Below are 20,728 nucleotides of genomic sequence, written 5' to 3'. Positions count from 1 at the left end.
TATAATTTAAATAAGCAGAGTGACAATATATAGCCTTGACATACTCCTTTCCTAATTTTGAACCAGTCTTTTGTTCCTTGTTCGGCTCTAACTGCTACTTCTTGGCCTGCATACAGGTTTCTCGGCAGGTAAGGTGGTCTGGTATTCCCATTTCTTAAAGAAATCCACAGTTTGTTGTGATCCACACAGTCAAAGGCTTTAGCATAGTTAATGAAGCAGAAGGAGATGTTTTTCTGGAATTCTGTTCCTTTTTCTGTGATCCAGTGAATGTTGGCAATTCAATCTCTGCTTCCTCTGCTTTTTCTAAATCCAGCTTGTACATCTGGAAGTTCTCGGTTCGTGTACTGTTGAAATCTAGCTTGAAGAATTTTGAGCATTACTTTGCTAGAATTTGAAATGAGTGCAGTTATGCGGTTGTTTGAACATTCAGTGTCATATTATAGGAAAAATCATCAGCATAGCAAGTAATATTTAGCTGAGTGACTGAGTCTTGAGTATGATCATCCAATCATTTTCTGTTCTCAAATGCTTTTCTTTTGAAATGAAGTATGTATATTTTGTTAATTGTCTTATTTATTGATTTACAAGTCAATATCAACTATGTTTAATGACATGAATCTCTAGAATATCTTTGTGAACTACTGAGAGTTCATCAGTCACCAATTTGAAACACTGACTTAAGTCAGAGATAAAATTGGATTTGATAGAAAATAATTTGAAGCCAAATTTGTGGCCACATTTTACAAGTGCATAGGCCTGAATGGCATATACACTGTTTATTCAGTTATCACCTTTATTTCATGTTCATTTTCTCTTCTATTTTTGTTATTCTGGTTTTCCCATTTATTTTTATGTTGTGTCATACATACTTATGCTTCCCTGGTGGCTCAGATTGTAAAGAATCTGCCTGCAATGCAGGAAACATGGGTTCAATCCCTTGGTTGGGAAGATCCCCTGGAGGAATGTCTGGCAACCCACTCCAGTATTCTTGCCTGGAAAACTGCCACGGACAGAAGAGCCTGGCAGGCTACAGTCCATGGGGTCACAGAGTCGGACATGACTGAATGGCTAAGCACAGCACATATATACTTACATGTTGTCTCATTTCATTGGTATATATTTATATTGAATAGAGTTCTTTTGCCAATATTTTTCAATGTTGAAAATAATCAGGTTTGTCTACAAGCAATAAATGCTGGAGAGGGTGTGGAGAAAAGGGAACTCTCTTACACTGTTGGTGGGAATGCAAACTAGTACAGCCACTATGGAGAACAGTGTAGAGATTCCTTAAAAAACTGGAAATAGAACTGCCTTATGATCCAGCAATCCCACTGCTGGGCATACACACTGAGGAAACCAGAATTGAAAGAGACACGTGCACCCCAATGTTCATCACAGCACTGTTTATAATAGCCAGGACATGGAAGCAACCTAGATGTCCATCAGCAGATGAATGGATAAGAAAGCTGTGGTACATATACACAATGGAGTATTACTCAGCCATTAAAAACAATACATTTGAATCAGTTCTAATGAGATGGATGAGACTGGAACCTATTATACAGAGTGAAGTAAGCCAGAAAGAAAAACACCAATACAGTATACTAACGCATATATATGGAATTTAGAAAGATGGTAACAATAACCCTGTGTACGAGACAGCAAAAGAGACACTGATGTATAGATCAGTCTTATGGACTCTGTGGGAGAGGGAGAGGGTGGGGCGATTTGGGAGAATGGCATTGAAACATGTATAATATCATGTATGAAACGAGTCGCCAGTCCAGGTTTGATGCACGGTACTGGATGCTTGGGGCTGGTGCACTGGGACGACCCAGAGGGAGGGTATGGGGAGGGAGGAGGGAGGAGGGTTCAGGATGGGGAACACAGGTATACCTGTGGCGGATTCATTTCGATATTTGGCAAAACTAATGCAATATTGTAAAGTTTAAAAATAAAATAAAATTTAAAAAAGAAAATAATCAGGTTTGGAAAGATTGGTATTTTAAATAAAGTTGTATTATGTAGTATGATTTTACTTTATTAACGTTAATCTTTATTTGGAACAAGCTAAAATTAATGTTTGAATTACAAAAATGATTGTTCTAATGTTTTCCAGTTGCTAATAGGTTATGAAAATGGTACTGTAGTTTTCTGGGACTTGAAATCCAAGAGAGCAGAACTGAGAGTTTACTATGATGAGGTAAGTGATTTCTACTGAAATATTTGGAAAGAGTATTGTGATTTTATGCCTGTTGTCTACTTTTACTCCTTGTATATTACCAATATTTTTATTTTTGGAAAGCTGCCTCATTTTGATCTAGTGCCTCACATTGCCTGTTGGTTTTTGCATGAGTTTCATGCAAAAACTCGGAGTTGTTCCACTCGGAGTTGTTCTCTTGAGTGGAAATTTTGCCTTGATGAACTATTTTTAAGCTTTTTTGACATCTTACGTATATTGGTTTCTATTACTTATATTTTTCTTTTCTTTAGGCTTCATGATTATTTCTTACCTCTTTGTCCTTAAGGTCTCTAAAGATACTGTTCATGTCTTTAGAAAATTGCTTTTCTGTGGCACAAAGTTTATGTAGTCAGTTGGAAAGGCTTTATTGTCTAATATTTGCCTTCTTAAAATAGAGAGAGATTTTTAAAATAGTAATACTTATTGTTACTAAGAATCAGATCTTAAAGTACGTTTTATCATACAGAATTGAGATTTTAGATTTTCATATAGAGAAATCATTGAACTCATATTGAGGAATAGTCTCTTAATTGATCTTCAGGTGTTCACAGATTGATTCTAGGCCATTAAGTATTTTCTTCTTAAGAGGCTAATGAGAAAAGAGTGAGGCTAAGGGCAAAAGATGAGAAAGGGGATTTATGTCTTGTAGCTGTGGAAATAAAGGTGATCATCTAGGCTCTCTATTAAATTTTAAAAACTGGTACAGTGGTGAGAGATAGGAAGAAAATACAGGTCATAAATCATTGTCTAGCATTACCCGGGCTTAAATAGAAACAGTGCCAGAGAATTCAAGACAACACTAAGATAAATACAAAAAGAATTTTGAAAAGAAAACACATTTTTAAAAGAACAGTTCCTTTTTGTGCTCCCTTCCATCCCCTATAGTAAAATTTAAATTTTGATGCTTAAAGATGCAAGCCTTTAGTTATTCCATAACTGCTACCCCTATTCATTTCTTAGTGGTCCTGGCAAAATTCAATTTTATGTTATATACAAGATTATTATCATGGTAACAAAGAATTCAGAAGTAAATGATATAACAGCTGGGTAATTTGATCATGATTGGTAAGCAATATTCTGGCAAGCAATGTCATACAATTATGTGCTTTATGAGCAACTTACAGGGCACCTTTAATCATAAGAAGGTCCTGGAGAGCTAAGATAGGGTTTTCCTTTTGTTAAATATATAAAAATAAAGATGAGGATGGAGATCATTTATTCTGCAAAACTACCCTTTAGATGAGAGTGCAAATACCATCTGTGTGTTTAGCCACTTGGAACTAGAGTAGAGCAGCTGAAATGGAAATCCAGATGAGAATGCTCAGTTAACTAGTTTTCTTGTAGCTTTAAAAAGTGTGAAAGGAAAGTTTCTAACCTTAAAAAGTAAATTAAAAAAAAAAAGTGAAAGCAGTTTTGCAATGAAATGTCTATATAAATATTAACAATGTTAATCAGTAGAATAATATACTTTACCTATTTTATATCTAGAATTATATAAATTATATAAAATCTATACAATGCATAATTATGTCCTGTCATTTTAATAAAGATAGTTATATACTTCATGTTATTACTAAACTTTTAAAAATTTTCTTAGCACTTTTCCCCTCATAGTTTGAAATCATCTGTAATACTTACCTGAAGAAGTATCTAATAAGTCACCAAGGATCCCTTCTTAGTCTTTTAAGTTCCTTACTAAGCCTGTGACTTTACATCAGTCCGACTCAATGGACATGGGTTTGAGTAGACTCCAGCAGTCGGTGATGGACAGGGAGGCCTAGCGTGCTGCGGTTCATGGGGTTGCAAAAAGTCGGACACGACTGAGCGACTGAACTGAACTGAAGCCTGTGACTTTACATCAGTCCTTCGTTCTCAAATGGTTTATTCATTTGTTTGTATTGTTCCCATCTCATCTTTTCCACCCCTCCTTTCTCCATCATTGGTTCTTTCCCTAACTCTCCTTTAAATTATACTCTTCAGGATTCTACGTCTTCACCCTCTTTTCATTTCTGCTTCTGTTTGCATTTATGTTCATATTCAGCCTCCCATCATTTCAAATATTACCTATATTATGCTGATAAATTAAAATTCATATATCTTTGGTGCAAATATCTAGTAATATATTAGGTAACTTCAGATGAATATTCCATTGGCACTGAATTAGTACTTAAAGACCTAATTCTCTCTCTGTGTTTTTATTTCAGTTTTTCAATTTTGATTTAGTTATTTCAATTTAAAACCCACAGAGTCTTGGTTGACCCTTTTTTCTTCCTCATGTGGTAGAAGCAGTCACTCTTGCAGTCTTCATGATCCCATTTTTATATTATCTCTCATTTATCTCCTCTCTTTTTTCATTTCCACATTCAGTGTCCTAGTTGAGGATGTTATCTTTTGCCTTGAAGACTATAGTAGACTTTTAACTAATCACATTTCCTTGGATATCTTAGCTTTACAATATATCTTTCACTCACAAGATTATCATTTTAAGACATAGCTGATCGTAATTTCCTACCTCAGAACCTTTAAATGGGTCCCAATTGTCAACAATACAAAGTCTTATTCCTTGACAGTCTTTCCTTTGAACTTAATTTATGGCATTCTTCTATACACTCCTCATACTTCAGACATATTACTGTCTCCTAAACATACCATTTACTGCTCACTTCAAAGCCTTTGCTTCTGCTTATACTTTATCTTGAACTCCCTTCTTTCCTCTTATGCATATCAAAGTTCTGTTAATTCCTTAGCAATTGTAAAGCTATTTGTACAGTATAGCTACTTGATAAATAACTACTGATGATTCAGAGTTTTGTAAATACAAGATCATTTTCAGAAATAAGTATACAAATTTTATTTTCACATTAGCTGTAAAGTTTTTGTTTCATCTATATTTTTAAAATAATCTCTCACAGAGAAATCTCTCAAGAGTTTTACATGAGGATAATCTTTTAATTCCTTTAGTAACTGCTGTTTTTCCTTTTTTCAGATTATTACTTAGCTTTTTGGGTTTCCTTTGTCTTTTTTGTTTACAAGAAATTCAGTTACAGCCACTGAATTAACCAAAGTTACTAGTGTTTTATTTTCCATATTGTTTTCCATTTTAAAAATTCTTCTTTAATTAGTTGTATTATATTTGGTTTTTCAGAAAACCCTTAAAGTCCTTCTTAAAGAATTGAGTAGGGTGTAATCAAATAAACAGAAATTAAATATTTACCCATTAAGTCAAGTTCAAATGTCAGCTCTTCAATCTCTTCAATAAATGATTATTTGACTTCCTATTCTTTAATAACAGGTTGGTTTTACATGCCTATTCTTCTATACAATAAGTGTACTTCTTTTATACAACTTATTTTGATTTTATGTTATGTCTATTATTTTTATATCTGTCTTCTCCAGTAGACAAATTCAGTGGGAAATAAAGATTAGGGCTTGGGATGCTCTCTCTGCATCTACCATTTTTAGCAAAGTAGTCTGAGAGAACTTTATTAAATTGACTGAGGTTCATCCAGGTTAACATGTAGAGGAGGCAAGACGTGGCCTTTCCCTTTAGACACATACTAAAATGAGAAGAAATAAGCAGAGAAGACAAAGAAGTGTTTTTTTCACTCTCACTGCCTCTACTGAACCCTGATAGTAAAGAAATCTTCTCTGCCCAGTAATGGAGACCAGGGTGAGAGAAAAAATAAGTCTGTTGTGTCATGGTATCATTTTCAATTAATCAAGTCTTGTCTTGAGGACCACTGATATGCTGTTTCATTTCTAATATGTCCAATGATTGCTCTAGCCATCATTTGTCTATAACTCTAATAATACTTATTGTTTGGAAATATATGTGTGTGTAAATATATGTATAAGTTTGGTATAAATAAATATATTCATAACTTAGTTGTATAAATATAAATAATAACAAATATATCCGTAACTTAATTTTATAAATATAGATTAAAAAACTAAATATTAAAAGTTCCAAACAATAAGTATTGTTATAGTTTCCTTTCTCGCAGTTAAGTTCCTTTAAGGAAAGATCATGCTGTATACATCTGTTCAACTTTTATGTCTACTAGAGTTTCTTTCATTGTGCAATAAATAGCACATTACCCAAGTTCCCTTTATACTTTACTAATTTTGAAAGAATACCAAGGGTGTGACAACATTTGATAACATAAATACTTATTCATTTCACAAATATTTGGGTACCTACTTTATGTAAGATATTGTATAATCATGGGTAATAAAACAATTCAGGAAAATGTAACAATTGCTTTTTAATTTAATTTATAACTACAGAATGAATCTGTAAATACAAACAATTTTAAGCTCTTCCTGCTTTAAGTCAATTTAAATAGCATATGTTAGAGTTAACATAGTTCATTGATTCCAAATATGGGTTTTGTAGTTAGATGTTGGATTTGAGTAGTGTAACCTGAGCAAGGATGTCTCAGTCTTTCTAGCCTATTTTACCATGTGTAATTTGGAAAAACATAATATCTGTTTGGTAGGATTAAATGAGATAATGTACATAAACTGCTTACCTTGGGGTCTGACACATAGTAAGCCCTCAAATTGCAACTCTAACGTAAATTACTTTTTAAGGTGGTTACTTTAAGTGAAATTAAAGTAAGTTCTGCCTCATCCGAGATTATCTTCTGTTAACCTTGCTTTTACTTCCATGTAATAATTTTCAAAGAAGCATTAAAGGATATGGGGAAGACATAGGATTTACAACAAAAAGTTCTGGGATCCAACAAAATGAAATTTACTTAACTTTTCTTTTTCTAAGGAGATAAAATTTTACAGCCTCTTATATGCCTATAGAGAGTTGAAGCCAAAGGTAGTATGATCTAGGTCAGAAAAATTACATGTTTCTTAAGTGTTATTGCTATAATAATTCTGTGTTAAAATATTTTTCCTTTGGAATATAGAATGATATATCAACTTTCTTCCTCCTCTACTTGTTTTTAATTGTTATTTCATTAGGCTATTCATTCAATTGATTGGCATCATGAGGGCAAACAATTCATGTGCAGCCATTCAGATGGTAGCTTGACTTTATGGAACCTGAAAAGCCCAAGTCGTCCTTTCCAGACCACAGTTCCACATGGTAAGATATATGCTTTCAAAAGAAAGAAACTCTGGAGATGCAGTGCCACTACTTGAACTAGGAAAGTTGGTTATCATTATCACTAAAAAGAGGTAATAGAACATAGCTTCTGATTCTAAATACCCCTTTATACCTCCTTCAGATCCCCACCTTCTGACCCATAGTTTCTAACCTTACCTTCCTCCTGTTTGTCAACTTTTTTACATTATAACTGAACGTATATAGAGACCTCCCAGGCAAAAATCGAATAATTGATGATTGATGTTCCTGAAGCAGAGGAAATGATGCAGGAATTTGACCAATTTTAAGGGGTAAGGAAGCTAGTGAGAGAATGGCACTTTATGGATCTAACTCTTAGACCTAATTTCTATACTGCTTTAGGGTCTTTTGTCTTCTAAATTCTCCCATTTATTTTCACTTATGCCGTTTGAGTACTGTGGTTTTTATTGTAGGTTGTATTTCTTATTATATTCCTCATTGAAAGGAGATATTTAGGATTTATGTTGGTTCTACCTAACTGGACGGAATAAAAATTTCAAATGTATGAATAACTTTTATTCAGAGGCTGTATTATTTTCCATAATATAGGTGATCTGAGTTTTCGTGTTTACTTCATACTCTTGGTTGTAAGAATAGAAAAGTCAAAACCTAGAGGTTAATCAAATACATTGTGTTACAGTTTCTGGGTGTTAATTATAGTTTTACATTTAGAAAATAGTGGTATGTTTGTATAGTGGGTGACCCATAAATCAGAAGATGGAATTATTCCAACTTGGGTTGTTCTGCCATCTTTTTGTGCCATCATGTTCTATCTGCAAAAGACTAAATTATTGCAGCATTTAACTTAGCAGTTTACTTAAGAGATTACCTTACAATTAGGCACTTAACTTAGAGATGCTTTATTTATTTATATAGAAGTACAATTGATATATTATTTATATTAGTTTTGGGTATACAATATAGTGATTATATATTTTTATAGATTGTACTCCATTTAAAGTTTATATAAAATAGTGGCTATAATTCCCTGCAACATTCCTTATTTGTTCTATACATGGTAGTTTATATTACTTCATCTCATACTCTAATTTGCCTCTCCCCTTCCTTCTCTACTCTGGTTACCACTCGTTTGTTTTCTATATCTGTGAGTCTGTTTCTGTTTTGTTTTGTTTTTGGTTCCACATATAAGTGACAACATAGAGTATTTGTCTCTCTTTGAATTATTTAACTTAGCATGCTGCTGCTGCTAAGTTGCTTCAGTCGTGGCTGACTCTGTGCGGCCCCACAGACGGCATCCCACCAGGCTCCCCCAGTCCCTGGAATTCTCCAGGCGAGAACACTGGAGTGGGTTGCCATTTCCTTCACCAGTGCATGAAAGTGAAAAGTGAAAGTGAAGTCGCTCAGTCATGTCCGACTGTTAGCAACCCCATGGACTGCAGCCCACCAGGCTCCTCTGTCCATGGGATTTTCCCAGCCAAGAGTACTGGAGTGGGTTGCCATTGCCTTCTCCATAACTTAGCATCAGATCAGATCAGATCAGTCGCTCAGTCATGTCCGACTCTTTGCGACCCCATGAATCGCAGCATGCCAGGCCTCCCTGTCCATCACCAACTCCCGGAGTTCACTCAGACTCACGTCCATCGAGTCAGTGATGCCATCCAGCCCTCTCATCCTCTGTCGTCCCCTTCTCCTCCTGCCCCCAATCCCTCCCAGCATCAGAGTCTTTTCCAATGAGTCAACTCTTCGCATGAGGTGGCCAAAGTACTGGAGTTTCAGCTTATTCAGCATCATTCCTTCCAAAGAAATCCCAGGGCTGATCTCCTTCAGAATGGACTGGTTGGATCTCCTTGCAGTCCAAGGGACTCTCAAGAGTCTTCTCCAACACCACAGTTCAAAAGCATCAATTCTTCGGCGCTCAGCCTTCTTCACAGTCCAACTCTCACATCCATACATGACCACAGGAAAAACCATAGCCTTGACTAGACAAACCTTTGTTGGCAAAGTAATGTCTCTGCTTTTTTTTTTTTTTGTCTCTGCTTTTGAATATGCTATCTAGGTTGGTCATAACTTTCCTTCCAAGGAGTAAGTGTCTTTTAATTTCATGGCTGCAGTCACCATCTGCAGTGATTTTGGAGCCCAGAAAAATAAAGTTTGACGCTGTTTCCATTGTTTCCCCATCTATTTCCCATGAAGTGGTGGGACCGGATGCCATGATCTTCGTTTTCTGAATGTTGAGCTTTAAGCCAACTTTTTCACTCTCCTCTTTCACTTTCATCAAGAGGCTTTTTAGTTCCTCTTCACTTTCTGCCATAAGGGTGGTGTCATCTGAATATCTGAGGTTATTGATACTCTTCTATTCTGCCTTTCATTTACTTTATAATTCAGTTCAGTTCAGTCGCTCAGTTGTCTTCGACTCTTTGCGACCCCATGAATTGCAGCATGCCAGACCTCCCTGTCCATCACCAACTCCCGGAGCTCACTCAGACTCATGTCCATCGAACAGTGATGCCATCCAGCCATCTCATCCTCTGTCATCCCCTTCTCCTCCTGCCCCCAATCCCTCCCAGCATCAGAGTCTTTTCCAATGAGTCAACTCTTCGCATGAGGTGGCCAAAGTACTGGAGTTTCAGCTTTAGACATACACAATTAATTACCATGAAGTTCCAAGTATACTTGAGAAGAATATAATTTCCTTTTACACAAAGGTCAAATTTGAAATTCTTATTTTTACTTTGTACTATTTAAATCTTCACTGTTTTTATTATTGAGTTTTCAGTTCTTAGAGAAAAACTTATTATTAAAACCTCTATTATTGTGATTTTTTGCTTGTAATTCTATTCATTTTGTGTTTATACTTTAAAAATCAAATAGCTAAATGTGGCTCATAACGTTTATCAGATCTTCTATGATTTAACTAATATTTGACTAGTAACCAATTTCTGAGAAACTGGTATTAAAATGTAATGGTTATAGAATTATCTGGTCTCTTTAATTCCATCCTTTTTTTGTTCCATGTATTTTAGATTTTATTATTAGACATCCATCATGTCTCCTGTAGAGAACATATAGTTGGGTCTTGCATTTTTATTCACTCTTACATCATTTAGTTGGAGTGTTCACTAATATTAAATATGCTTACTTATGGTATTGCATTTTTGTTCCTTTTATCTCCTCCTTTTGCCTTCTTTTGGATTATTTGAAAGTTTTTACTATAATTCATTTGAATTTACATATAGGCAACTTACCTTCATCTTCACATATTCTTTTTAATCAGTTGCTCTGGGGATTACAGTATACTTCCTTAACTTTCCATATTAGAGTTAATTGTAACACTTGACATAAAATGTAGAAATTTCACAACCACATATATTTACCTTCACCCATTGTCCTTTATGCAATATTTATCATATTTATTACATCTAAATACAATGTTTTAATTTTTACTTTGAATACACTTAAGTATTTTTTATTGTTGTATACACTTACAGTGTTAGTTTCAGGTGTACAACTTAGTGATTCAGTTGTTTTTTCAGATTATATTCCAACATAGGTTATTACTGAATATAATTCCCTGTTCTATACAGTGAATCCTTGTTGCTTATCTGTATTATGTATAGTAGTTTATATCTATTCATCCAGTACTTGTAATTTTCCTCTCCTTCCTCCCCCTTTACATTTGTTTTCAATATCTATGAGTCTGCTTATATTTTGTATATAGATTCATTTGTATTATTTTTTAGATTCCACATATAAGTGATATCATAATGTTTGTCTTTCTCTGACTTACTTCACTAAGTATAACGTTCTCTAGGCCCATCCATGTTGCTGCAAATGACAATATTTCATTCTTTTAATTGCTGAGTAATATTCCACGGTTATGTATATGTGTCACACACCACATCCTATGACAGTCATTTGTTGATGGACACTTGAGTTGTTTCCATGTCTTGGCTATTGTAAATAGTGCTGCTATCAACATTGGTGTGCATATATCTTTTTGAGTTAGAATTTTCTTTTTTCTTTCTTTTTGGATATATACCCAGTAATGGGATTGCTGGATCACATAGGTAGCTCCATTTTTAGTTTTAAAGGAACCTCCATACTATCCATAATGGCTATAGCAGTTTATGTTCCTTCCTGCCGAGTTCTCTTTTCTCCACATCTTCTCTAGCCTTTATTATTTGCAGACATTTCGATAACCATTTTGACCACTCTGAGACTTAACTTATTCTGTTTTTGACTTGCATTTGACTAGCATTTCTCTAATAATTAGCAGTCTTTTCATATGTCAGTCATCTGTGTCTTCTTTGGAAATAATGTCTGTTTAGGTCTTCTGCCCACGTTTTGATTGGGTTGTTGATTTTTTAAAAAAAAATATATACTCCCTGGGATGTGCACTTGTGTTTGTGGGCTAAGTGGCAGAAATGTGAACATTTAAAAGTTTGTTAGAAAAATCCCAAACCAGAACAACCTGGAGTTCTCTTCCTCATTTCCAGAAGCAGCAGCATTTTATAGGGATAAAGTCGAGGCCAGGTGAAGCCTCCATGAATTCAATTACATACTTTCCTTCCTCAATTACACAAAGGACAGGCAACCTGACCTCATAAATATCCAGGTGAGGAAAACAGTCATCCAAACTATAGACGTAGGGCTTTCCTGCTAGCTCAAGGGTAAAGAATCCACATGTCAGTGTAGGAGATGCAGGTTTGATCCCTGGTCCGGGAAGATCCCACATCCCATGTGCCGCAGAGCGACTAAGCCCGTGCACCACAGCTACTGAGCCTGTGCTCTGGAACCCGGGAACTGCAACTACGGAGCCCACGTGCTGCAACTACTGAAGCCCGGGCACCTTAAAGCCTGTGCTCGAAACAAGAAAAGCCACAGCAGGGAGAAGCCCGAGCACCACGAGGAAGAGTAGCCCCCACTCATCGCAACTAGAGAAAAGCCCTCGTAGTAACGAAGACCCAGCACAGCCACAAATAAATCAACCAATAAATAAAGTTATATATTAAAAAATCAAAAAAAAAAAAATATTGAGTTGTATGAGCTCTGTGTATATATTAGGTATTAAACCCTCGACAGTCACATAATGTAAATATTTTATCCTATTCTGAGGGTTGTCTTTTTGTCTTGTTTATGATTTTCTTTGTTGTGCAAAAGCTTTTAAGTTTAATTGGGTCCCATTTGCTTATTACTGTTTTTATTTTCTTTACTCTAGGAGATGGGTCAAAAAAGATCTTGATGCAGTTATGTCAGTGTTCTGCCTATGTTTTCCTCTAAGAGTTTTATTGTATTCAGTCTTACATTTAGGTCTTTAATCCATTTTGAGTTTATTTTTGTGTATGGTTGTTAGGTACTGTTCTAATTTTGTTCTTTTACATGTAGCTGTCCCGTTTTCCCAGCACCACTTATTGAAGAGGCCGTCTTTTCTCCGTTGTATATTTTTGCCTCCTTTGTCATATATAAGGTGACCATGAGTGCATGGGTTTATCTCTGGGCTTTCTATTATGTACTATTGATCTATATTTCTCTTTTTCTGCAAGTACCATACTGTCTTGGTTTCTATTGCTTTGGAATATAGTCTGAAGTCATGGCACCTGATCCATCCAGCTCCATCTTTCTTTCTCAGTATTTCTTTGGCTATTCAAAGTCTTTTGTGTTTCCATACAAATTTTTAAATTATTTGTTTCAGTTCTGTGAAAACATGGTGGTAATTTGACAAGGATTACACTGAATCTATAGATTGCCTTGATATTATGTTTTTTTTTAACAATATTGATTCTTCCAATCCAAGACCATAGTATTTTCTTTCCATCTGTGTCTTCTTTGATTTCTTTCATCAGTGGCTTATAGTTTTTGGCATACCAGTCTTTTGCCTCCCTAGGCAGGTTTATTCCTAGGTTTTTTCTTTTTGAAATCATAGTAAATGGTACTATTCCTTAAATTTTCTTTCTTACAGTCCATTGTTAATGTACAGAAATGCAACAGATTTCTGTATATTGATTTTTATCCTACAACTTTACTGAATTCATTGATGAGCTCTGATAATTTTTTGGTAGTATATTTTGAATTTTCTATGTATAGTATTGTGCCATCTGCAAACAATGACACTTTTATGTCTTCCTTTCCAGTTTGTATTTCTTTGTTTCTTTTTGTTGTATGATTGTCATGGCTAGAACTTCAAAACTATGTTGACAGAGTGAATGTCCTTTTTTTGTTCTTGATCTTAGAAGAAATGCTTTCAGCTTTTTACCATTGATTATGGTGTTAGTTGGGCCTTCCCTGGTGGCTCAGATGGTAAAAAATCTGCCTGTAATGTGAGAGACCAGAGTTTGATCCCTAGGTTGGGAAGATCCCCTGGAGAAGGATGATACTTTGCCCACTTCAGTATTCTTGCTTGAAGAATTCCCGTGGACAGAGGAGTCTGGTGAGCTACAGTCCATGGGATTGCAAAGAGTTGGACATGACTGAGAGAGGAACACTTTCACTTCATGATATTAGCTGTGGGTTTGTCAAATATGGCCTTTATTATGTTGAGGTATGTTTTCTCTGTGTCCTCCTTCTAGAGAGTTGTCATAAATAAATGTTGATTTTTATCAAAAGCATTCTGCACCTATTAAGATGATCATATGGTTTTTATTCTTCAATATGTTGATATGGTGTATCACACTGATTTGTGGATATTGAAAAATTATTATCCTTGGGATGAATTCCATTTTTCATGGTATATCATTCTTTTATGTATTGTTTGATTTGGTTTGTTAGTATTCTGTTGAGGATTTTTGCATTTATGTTCATCAGTGAAATTTCCCTATAATTTTCTTATTTGTGTGTGATATCTTGGTCTGGTTTTGGTATCAGGTGATGCTTGACTCATAGAATGAGTTCAGAAGCATTCCTTCCTCTGCAGTTTTTGAAATAGTTTGAGAAGGATAGGTTCTAACTCTTCTATAAATGTTCGTTAGGATTCACCCGTGAAGTCAATTTGTTCTGGACTTGTGCTTGTTGAGAGTTTTTTTTTTTTTTTTCCCAGAAACAAAGGACTTTATTTTTTTTTTTAATTTAATTTTATTTTTAAACTTTACAATATTGTATTTGTTGAGAGTTTTTAATTAATCACTCAGTTTCATTACTGGACTGCTCATATTTCCTATTTCTTCCTGGTTTAGTCTTGGGAAGGTGTGCTTTTCCGAGAATTTGTCCATTTCTCTTAGGTTGCCCATTTTATTGGCATATAGTTGTTCATAGTAGTCTCTTATGATCCTTTGTATGTCTGTGGTGTGGATTATAATTTTTCTTTCTTTTCTGGTTTTATTGATTTGAGTGAGCCCTCTCCTTTTTTTCTCAATGAGTCTGGCAAAGGATTTATCAATTTTGTTTATATTTTCAAAGAACCAGCTTTTACTTTCACTGATCATTTTTATTTTTTCTTAGACTCAATTTTGTTTCTGCTGTCATCTTTATGATTTCTTTTGTTGTACTAACTTTCAGTTTTGTTCATTCTTTTTCCAGTTGCTTTAGGTCTAAGGTTAGATGTTGCTTATTTGAGATTTTTCTTGTTTCCTGAGGTAAACCTGTATATACTATAAATTTTTCTCTTAGAACTGCTTCTGCTGCATCTCATGTTTTGGATCATTTTTCATTTTCATTTATGTCTAGGTATTTTTTTATTTCCTCTTTGATATTTTCAATGATCTACTGATTGTTAAGTAGCATATTGTTTAGCCTTCATGTATTTGCATTTTTTACATTTTTTTTCTTGTAGTTGATTGACTTCTAGTTCTCATAGTGTTTTTCTTGGAAAAGATACTTAATATGATTTCAGTTTTCTTACATTTATTGAGGGCTTTTTTCTTTTTTTTGTGGCCTAGTATAATTTATCCTGAAGAATGTTCCATGTGCACTTGAAAAGAATGTGTGTTCTGCTTTTTGATGGAATGCTCTATAAATATCAATTTGCTGTAATGTGTTATTTGCTCTAATGTGTTATTTATGGCCTGTGTTTTATTACTGATTTCTTTTCTGGATGTTCTGTCCATTGATGAAAGTGGGGCGTTAAAGTTTCCCACTCTTATTGTGTTATCTTCAATTTCTCCTTTTATGGCTGTTAGCATTTGCCTTTATATTGAGGTGCTCCTATGCTGGGTGCATATATATTTACAATTGAATCTTCTTCTTGGATTGATTCCTTGATCATTATGTAGTGTCCTTCTTTCTCTCTTATAACAATCTTTATTTAAAAGTCACTTTGTTGTATGTAAGTATTGCTGCCTCAGCTTTCTTTTGATTTCTATTTGCATGGAATACCTTTTTTCCATCCCCTCACTTTCAGTCTGTATGTATCTCTAGATCTGAAATGGGTCTCTCATAAGCAGCATATTTGTGGGTCTTGTTTTTGTATCATTCAGCCATCCTGTATCTTTTGGTGGAAGCTTTTGGTCCAGCTATATTTAAGGCAGTTACCAATTTTTATGTTCTTGCCACTATTTTGTAAATTGTTTTGGATTTGATTTGTAGCTCCCCCCCACCTCCCGCTTTCTTCTCCTCTTGTTCTATTTTCTTGTGATTTGATGACTATCTTTAGTGTTATGCGTGGATTTTTTTTCCTTTTCTGTTTATCTAGGCATCTGTTATTGCTTTTGGATTTGTCACTATCAAGAGGTTTTTGTATAGCAATCTATATATACATGATTGTTTTAAGTTGCTTATCTCTTACTTTCAAATGCATTTCAAAAACCTTGCATGTATACTCTCCTCCCCCTCACGATTACTGTTTTTGATAACATATTTTGCACCTAATTGTTTTGTGTATCCCTTAACTGTTTATTGTGGATGTAGATTATTTAATGACTCATCTTTTAACCTCGCTACTGGTTTTGTGTATGGATGGTTTTGAACCTTTACTGTATCTTTGCTTTACTAATGAGCTTTTTCATTTTATGATTTTCTTGTTTCTAATTGTGGCCTTTTCTTTTTTACCTAGATAAGTTCCTTTAATATTTTTGTAAAGCTAGTTTCAGTTCAGTTTAGTTGCTCAGTCATGTCTGACTCTTTGTGACCCCATGAATCACAGCATGCCAGGCCTCCCTGTCCATCACCAACTCCCAGAGTTTACTCAAACTCATGTCCATCGAGTCAGTGATGCCACCCAGCCATCTCATCCTCTGTTGTCCCCTTCTCCTCCTGCCCCCAATCCCTCCCAGGATCAGAGTCTTTTCCAGTGAGTTAGCTCTTTGCATGAGGTGGCCAAAGTATTGGAGTTTCAGCTTCAGCATCAGTCCTTCCAATGAACACCCAGGACTGATCTCCTTTAAGATAGACTGGTTGGATCTCCTTGCAGTCCAAGGGACTCTCAAGAGTCTTCTCCAACACCATAGTTCAAAAGCATCAGTTCTTCGGTGCTCAGCTTTCTTCACAGTCCAACTCTCACATCCATACATGACCAATGGAAAAACCATAGCCTTGACTAGATGGACCTTTTTTGGCAAAGTAATGTTATTAAAAAGCTTTTTAATATGCTGTCTAGGCTGGTCATAACTTTGCTTCCAAGGAGTAAGTGTCTTTTAATTTCATGGTTGCAGTCAGCATCTGTAGTGATTTTGGAGCCCAGAAAAATAAAGTCTGACACTGTTTCCACTGTTTCCCCATCTATTTCCCATGAAGTGGTGGGACCAGATGCCATGATCTTCGTTTTCTGAATGTTGAGCTTTAAGCCAACTTTTTCACTCTCCTCTTTCACTTTCATCAAGAGGCTCTTTAGTTCCTCTTTACTTTCTGCCATAAGGGTGGTGTCATCTGCATATCTGAGGTTATTGATTTCTCCTGGAAGTCTTGATTAAATAAGTTAAATAAGCAGGGTGACAATATACAGCCTTGATGTACTCCTTTTCCTATTTGGAACCAGTCTGTTGTTCCATGTCCAGTTCTAACTGTTGCTTCCTGACCTGCATATAGGTTTCTTTCTTTTTTTTTTTTTTTAAATTTAATTTTATTTTTAAACTTTACATAATTGTATTAGTTTTGCCAAATATCAAAATGAATCCGCCACAGGTATACATGTGTTCCCCATCCTGAACCCTCCTCCCTCCTCCCTCCCCATACCATCCCTCTGGGTCGTCCCAATGCACCAGCCCCAAGCATCCAGTATCGTGCATCGAACCTGGACTGGCAACTCGTTTCTTACCTGATATTTACATCTTTCAATGTCATTCTCCCAAATCTTCCCACCCTCTCCCTCTCCCACAGAGTCGATAAGACTGTTCTATACATCAGTGTCTCTCTTGCTGTCTCGTACACCGGGTTATTGTTACCATCTTTCTAAATTCCATATATATGCGTTAGTATACTGTATTTATGTTTTTCCTTCTGGCTTACTTCACTCTGTATAATAGGCTCCAGTTTCATCCACCTCATTAGAACTGATTCAAATGTATTCTTTTTAATGGCTGAGTAATACTCCATTGTGTATATGTACCACTGCTTTCTTATCCATTCATCTGCTGATGGACATCTAGGTTGTTTCCACGTCCTGGCTATTATAAACAGTGCTGCGATGAACATTGGGGTACACGTGTCTCTTTCCCTTCTGGTTTCCTCAGTGTGTATGCCCAGCAGTGGGATTGCTGGATCATAAGGCAGTTCTATTTCCAGTTTTTTAAGGAATCTCCACACTGTTCTCCATAGTGGCTGTACTAGTTTGCATTCCCACCAACAGTGTAAGAGGGTTCCCTTTTCTCCACACCCTCTCCAGCATTTATTATTTGTAGACTTTTGGATCGCAGCCATTCTGACTGGTGTGAAATGGTACCTCATAGTGGTTTTGATTTGCATTTCTCTGATAATAAGTGATGTTGAGCATCTTTTCATGTGTTTGTTAGCCATCTGTATGTCTTCTTGGGAGAAATGTCTATTTAGTTCTTTGGCCCCAGGTTTCTTAAGAGGCAGGTCAGGTGGTCTGGTATTTCCATCTCTTTCAGAATTTTCCACAGTTTATTGTGATCCACACAGTCAAAGGCTTTGGCATAGTCAATAAAGCAGAAATAGATGTTTTTCTGGAACTCTCTTGCTTTTTCGATGATCCAGCGAATGTTGGCAATTTGATCTCTGGTTCCTCTGCCTTTTCCAAAACCAGCTTGAACATCTGGAAGTTCATGGTTCATGTATTGCTGAAGCCTGAATTGGAGAATTTTGAGCATTACTTTACTAGCGTGTGAGATGAGTGCAATTGTGTGGTAGTTTGAGCGTTCTTTGGCATTGCCTTTCTTTGGGATTGGAACGAAAACTGACCTTTTCCAGTCCTGTGGCCACTGCTGAGTTTTCCAAAATTTGCCGGCATATTGAGTGCAGCACTTTCACAGCATCATCTTTCAGGATTTGAAATAGCTCAACTGGAATTCCATCACCTCCACTAGCTTTGTTCATAGTGATGCTTTCTAAGGCCCACTTGACTTCACATTCCAGGATGTCTGCCTCTAGGTCAGTGATCACACCATCGTGATTATCTGGGTCGTGAAGCTCTTTTTTGTACAGTTCTTCTGTGCATTCTTGCCACCTCTTCTTAATATCTTCTGCTTCTGTTAGGTCCATACCATTTCTCTCCTTTATCGAGCCCATCTTTGCATGAAATGTTGCCTTGGTATTTCTAATCTTCTTGAAGAGATCTCTAGTCTTTCCCATTCTGTTGTTTTCCTCTATTTCTTTGCATTGATCACTAAGGAAGGCTTTCTTTTCTCTCCTTGCTATTCTTTGGAACTCTGCATTCAGATGCTTATATCTTTCCTTTTCTCCTTTGCTTTTTGCTTCTCTTCTTTTCACAGCTATTTGTAAGGCCTCCTCAGACAGCCATTTTGCTTTTTTGCATTTCTTTTTCTTGGGGATGGTCTTGATCCCTGTTTCCTGTACAATATCACGGACCTCCATCCATAGTTCTTCAGGCACTATCAGATCTAGTCCATTAAATCTATTTCTCACTTTCAGTGTATAATCATAAGTGATTTGATTTAGGTCATATCTGAATGGTCTAGAGGTTTTCCCTACTTTCTTCAATTTAAGTCTGAATTTGGCAATAAGGAGTTCATGATCTGAGCCACAGTCAGCTCCTGGTCTTGTTTTTGCTGACTGTATAGAGCTTCTCCATCTTTGGTTGCAAAGAATATAATCAATCTGATTTAGGAGGCTAAAGCTTCTTTTAAAACCAAGAGGTTGAGGACACATTCGAGTGTCTGTTCCTGAGAAGGCCCTTTAAGTTCCTGCACGTTTCATTTCTAGTTTACTGGGAGTTTTTATCATGAATGAGTATTGGATTTTGTCACATGCTTCTTATGCATCTTTATATGGTGATGTATTTTTTCCTTTTTGTCTTATTGATGTGATGGACTACATTAATTAGTTTTTGAATGTTGAACCAGCCTTACACATCTGGGATAAATTGCACTTAGTCATGGTATAGCATTCTTTTTACCACCATCTCTTTCTTCTGCTTCTACTTGCATGGAATATCTTTTTCCATTGCCTCACTTTCAGTATGTGTCTTCACATGTTAATTAATGTCCCATAGGCAGCATATTGTAGTCTCTTGTCTCATTATAGAGTCTGCCACTCTGTGCCTTTGATTGGAGCATTTAGTGCATTGACACTTAAGGTAATTATTGATAGATATAAATTTAATGCCATTTTAAATCTTATTTTCTAGTTGATTTTGTATTTCTTCTTTGTTCTCTTCTGTCTTTTTATGGTTTGAAGTTTCTTTTGTATTATGCTTGTGTTTTGTTTTGTTTTTTTTCATGTACTTGGCACCTTATTTACCAAAAACTTTAAAAAGTATTTATTTTTATTAGAGCATAATTGGACCTGTGGACACAGATGGGAAGGAGTGGGTGGGACAAACTGGGAGAGTAGCACTGATGTATGTATATACTACCATCTGTAAAAGGGATAGCTAGTGAGAAGCTGCTGTCTACTGCTGTCTAGCATAGGGAGCTCAGCTCAGTGCTCTGTGAGACACTGAGCGATGGGATGAGGGGGTGATAGGGAGGCTTTAGAGTGAGGGGTTATATGTGTACATCTAGCTGATTCACTTTGTTGTATAGCAGAAACTAATTCCTTTTTTTTTTTTTTTTTTTGTGCATCTATTTATTTTGTTTTTGATTTGTGGTAAAAATTTTTCAAGTGTGTTAACCCAATACCATATCTACTTGCTTAGGCTGGTAGTCATATAGGCTCAAAGACATTTTTTTAAAAATCTTCATTTTCTTACAGCCTTCCCCAACATTTCATGATTTTGATGTACTGTTTTACATCATCATGTTTATTCTTTTGCTATTCATTGTAATTATCATCACTTTCAAAAAAACTTTTTTAATTCAGGTACTGACCTATTTAAGTGA

General features: G+C 35.7%; 1 protein-coding gene across 10 annotated transcripts in view; it reads left to right on the top strand.

Annotated features, from left to right (window-relative positions):
- STXBP5L (syntaxin binding protein 5L) overlaps positions 1-20,728 on the top strand; it is a 455,210-nt gene that overhangs the window by 267,447 nt on the left and 167,035 nt on the right. For all 10 annotated transcript variants that reach the window (XM_086404109.1, XM_086404086.1, XM_086404055.1 and 7 more), the window contains exons 8-9: positions 2,120-2,203; positions 7,220-7,343. In XM_086404109.1, the coding sequence (XP_086260235.1) occupies positions 2,120-2,203; positions 7,220-7,343 (208 nt within the window). The remainder of the gene's footprint in view (positions 1-2,119; positions 2,204-7,219; positions 7,344-20,728) is intronic.

This window comes from Bos grunniens, chromosome 1 (genome assembly GCF_055505025.1).
Source record: "Bos grunniens cultivar Pamir isolate PY7600 chromosome 1, Bosgru_T2T1.0, whole genome shotgun sequence".
Lineage (NCBI taxonomy): Eukaryota > Metazoa > Chordata > Mammalia > Artiodactyla > Bovidae > Bos > Bos grunniens.
The sequence above is the reverse complement of the archived record's forward strand: the minus strand, read 5'-3'. Positions and strand labels throughout refer to the sequence as shown.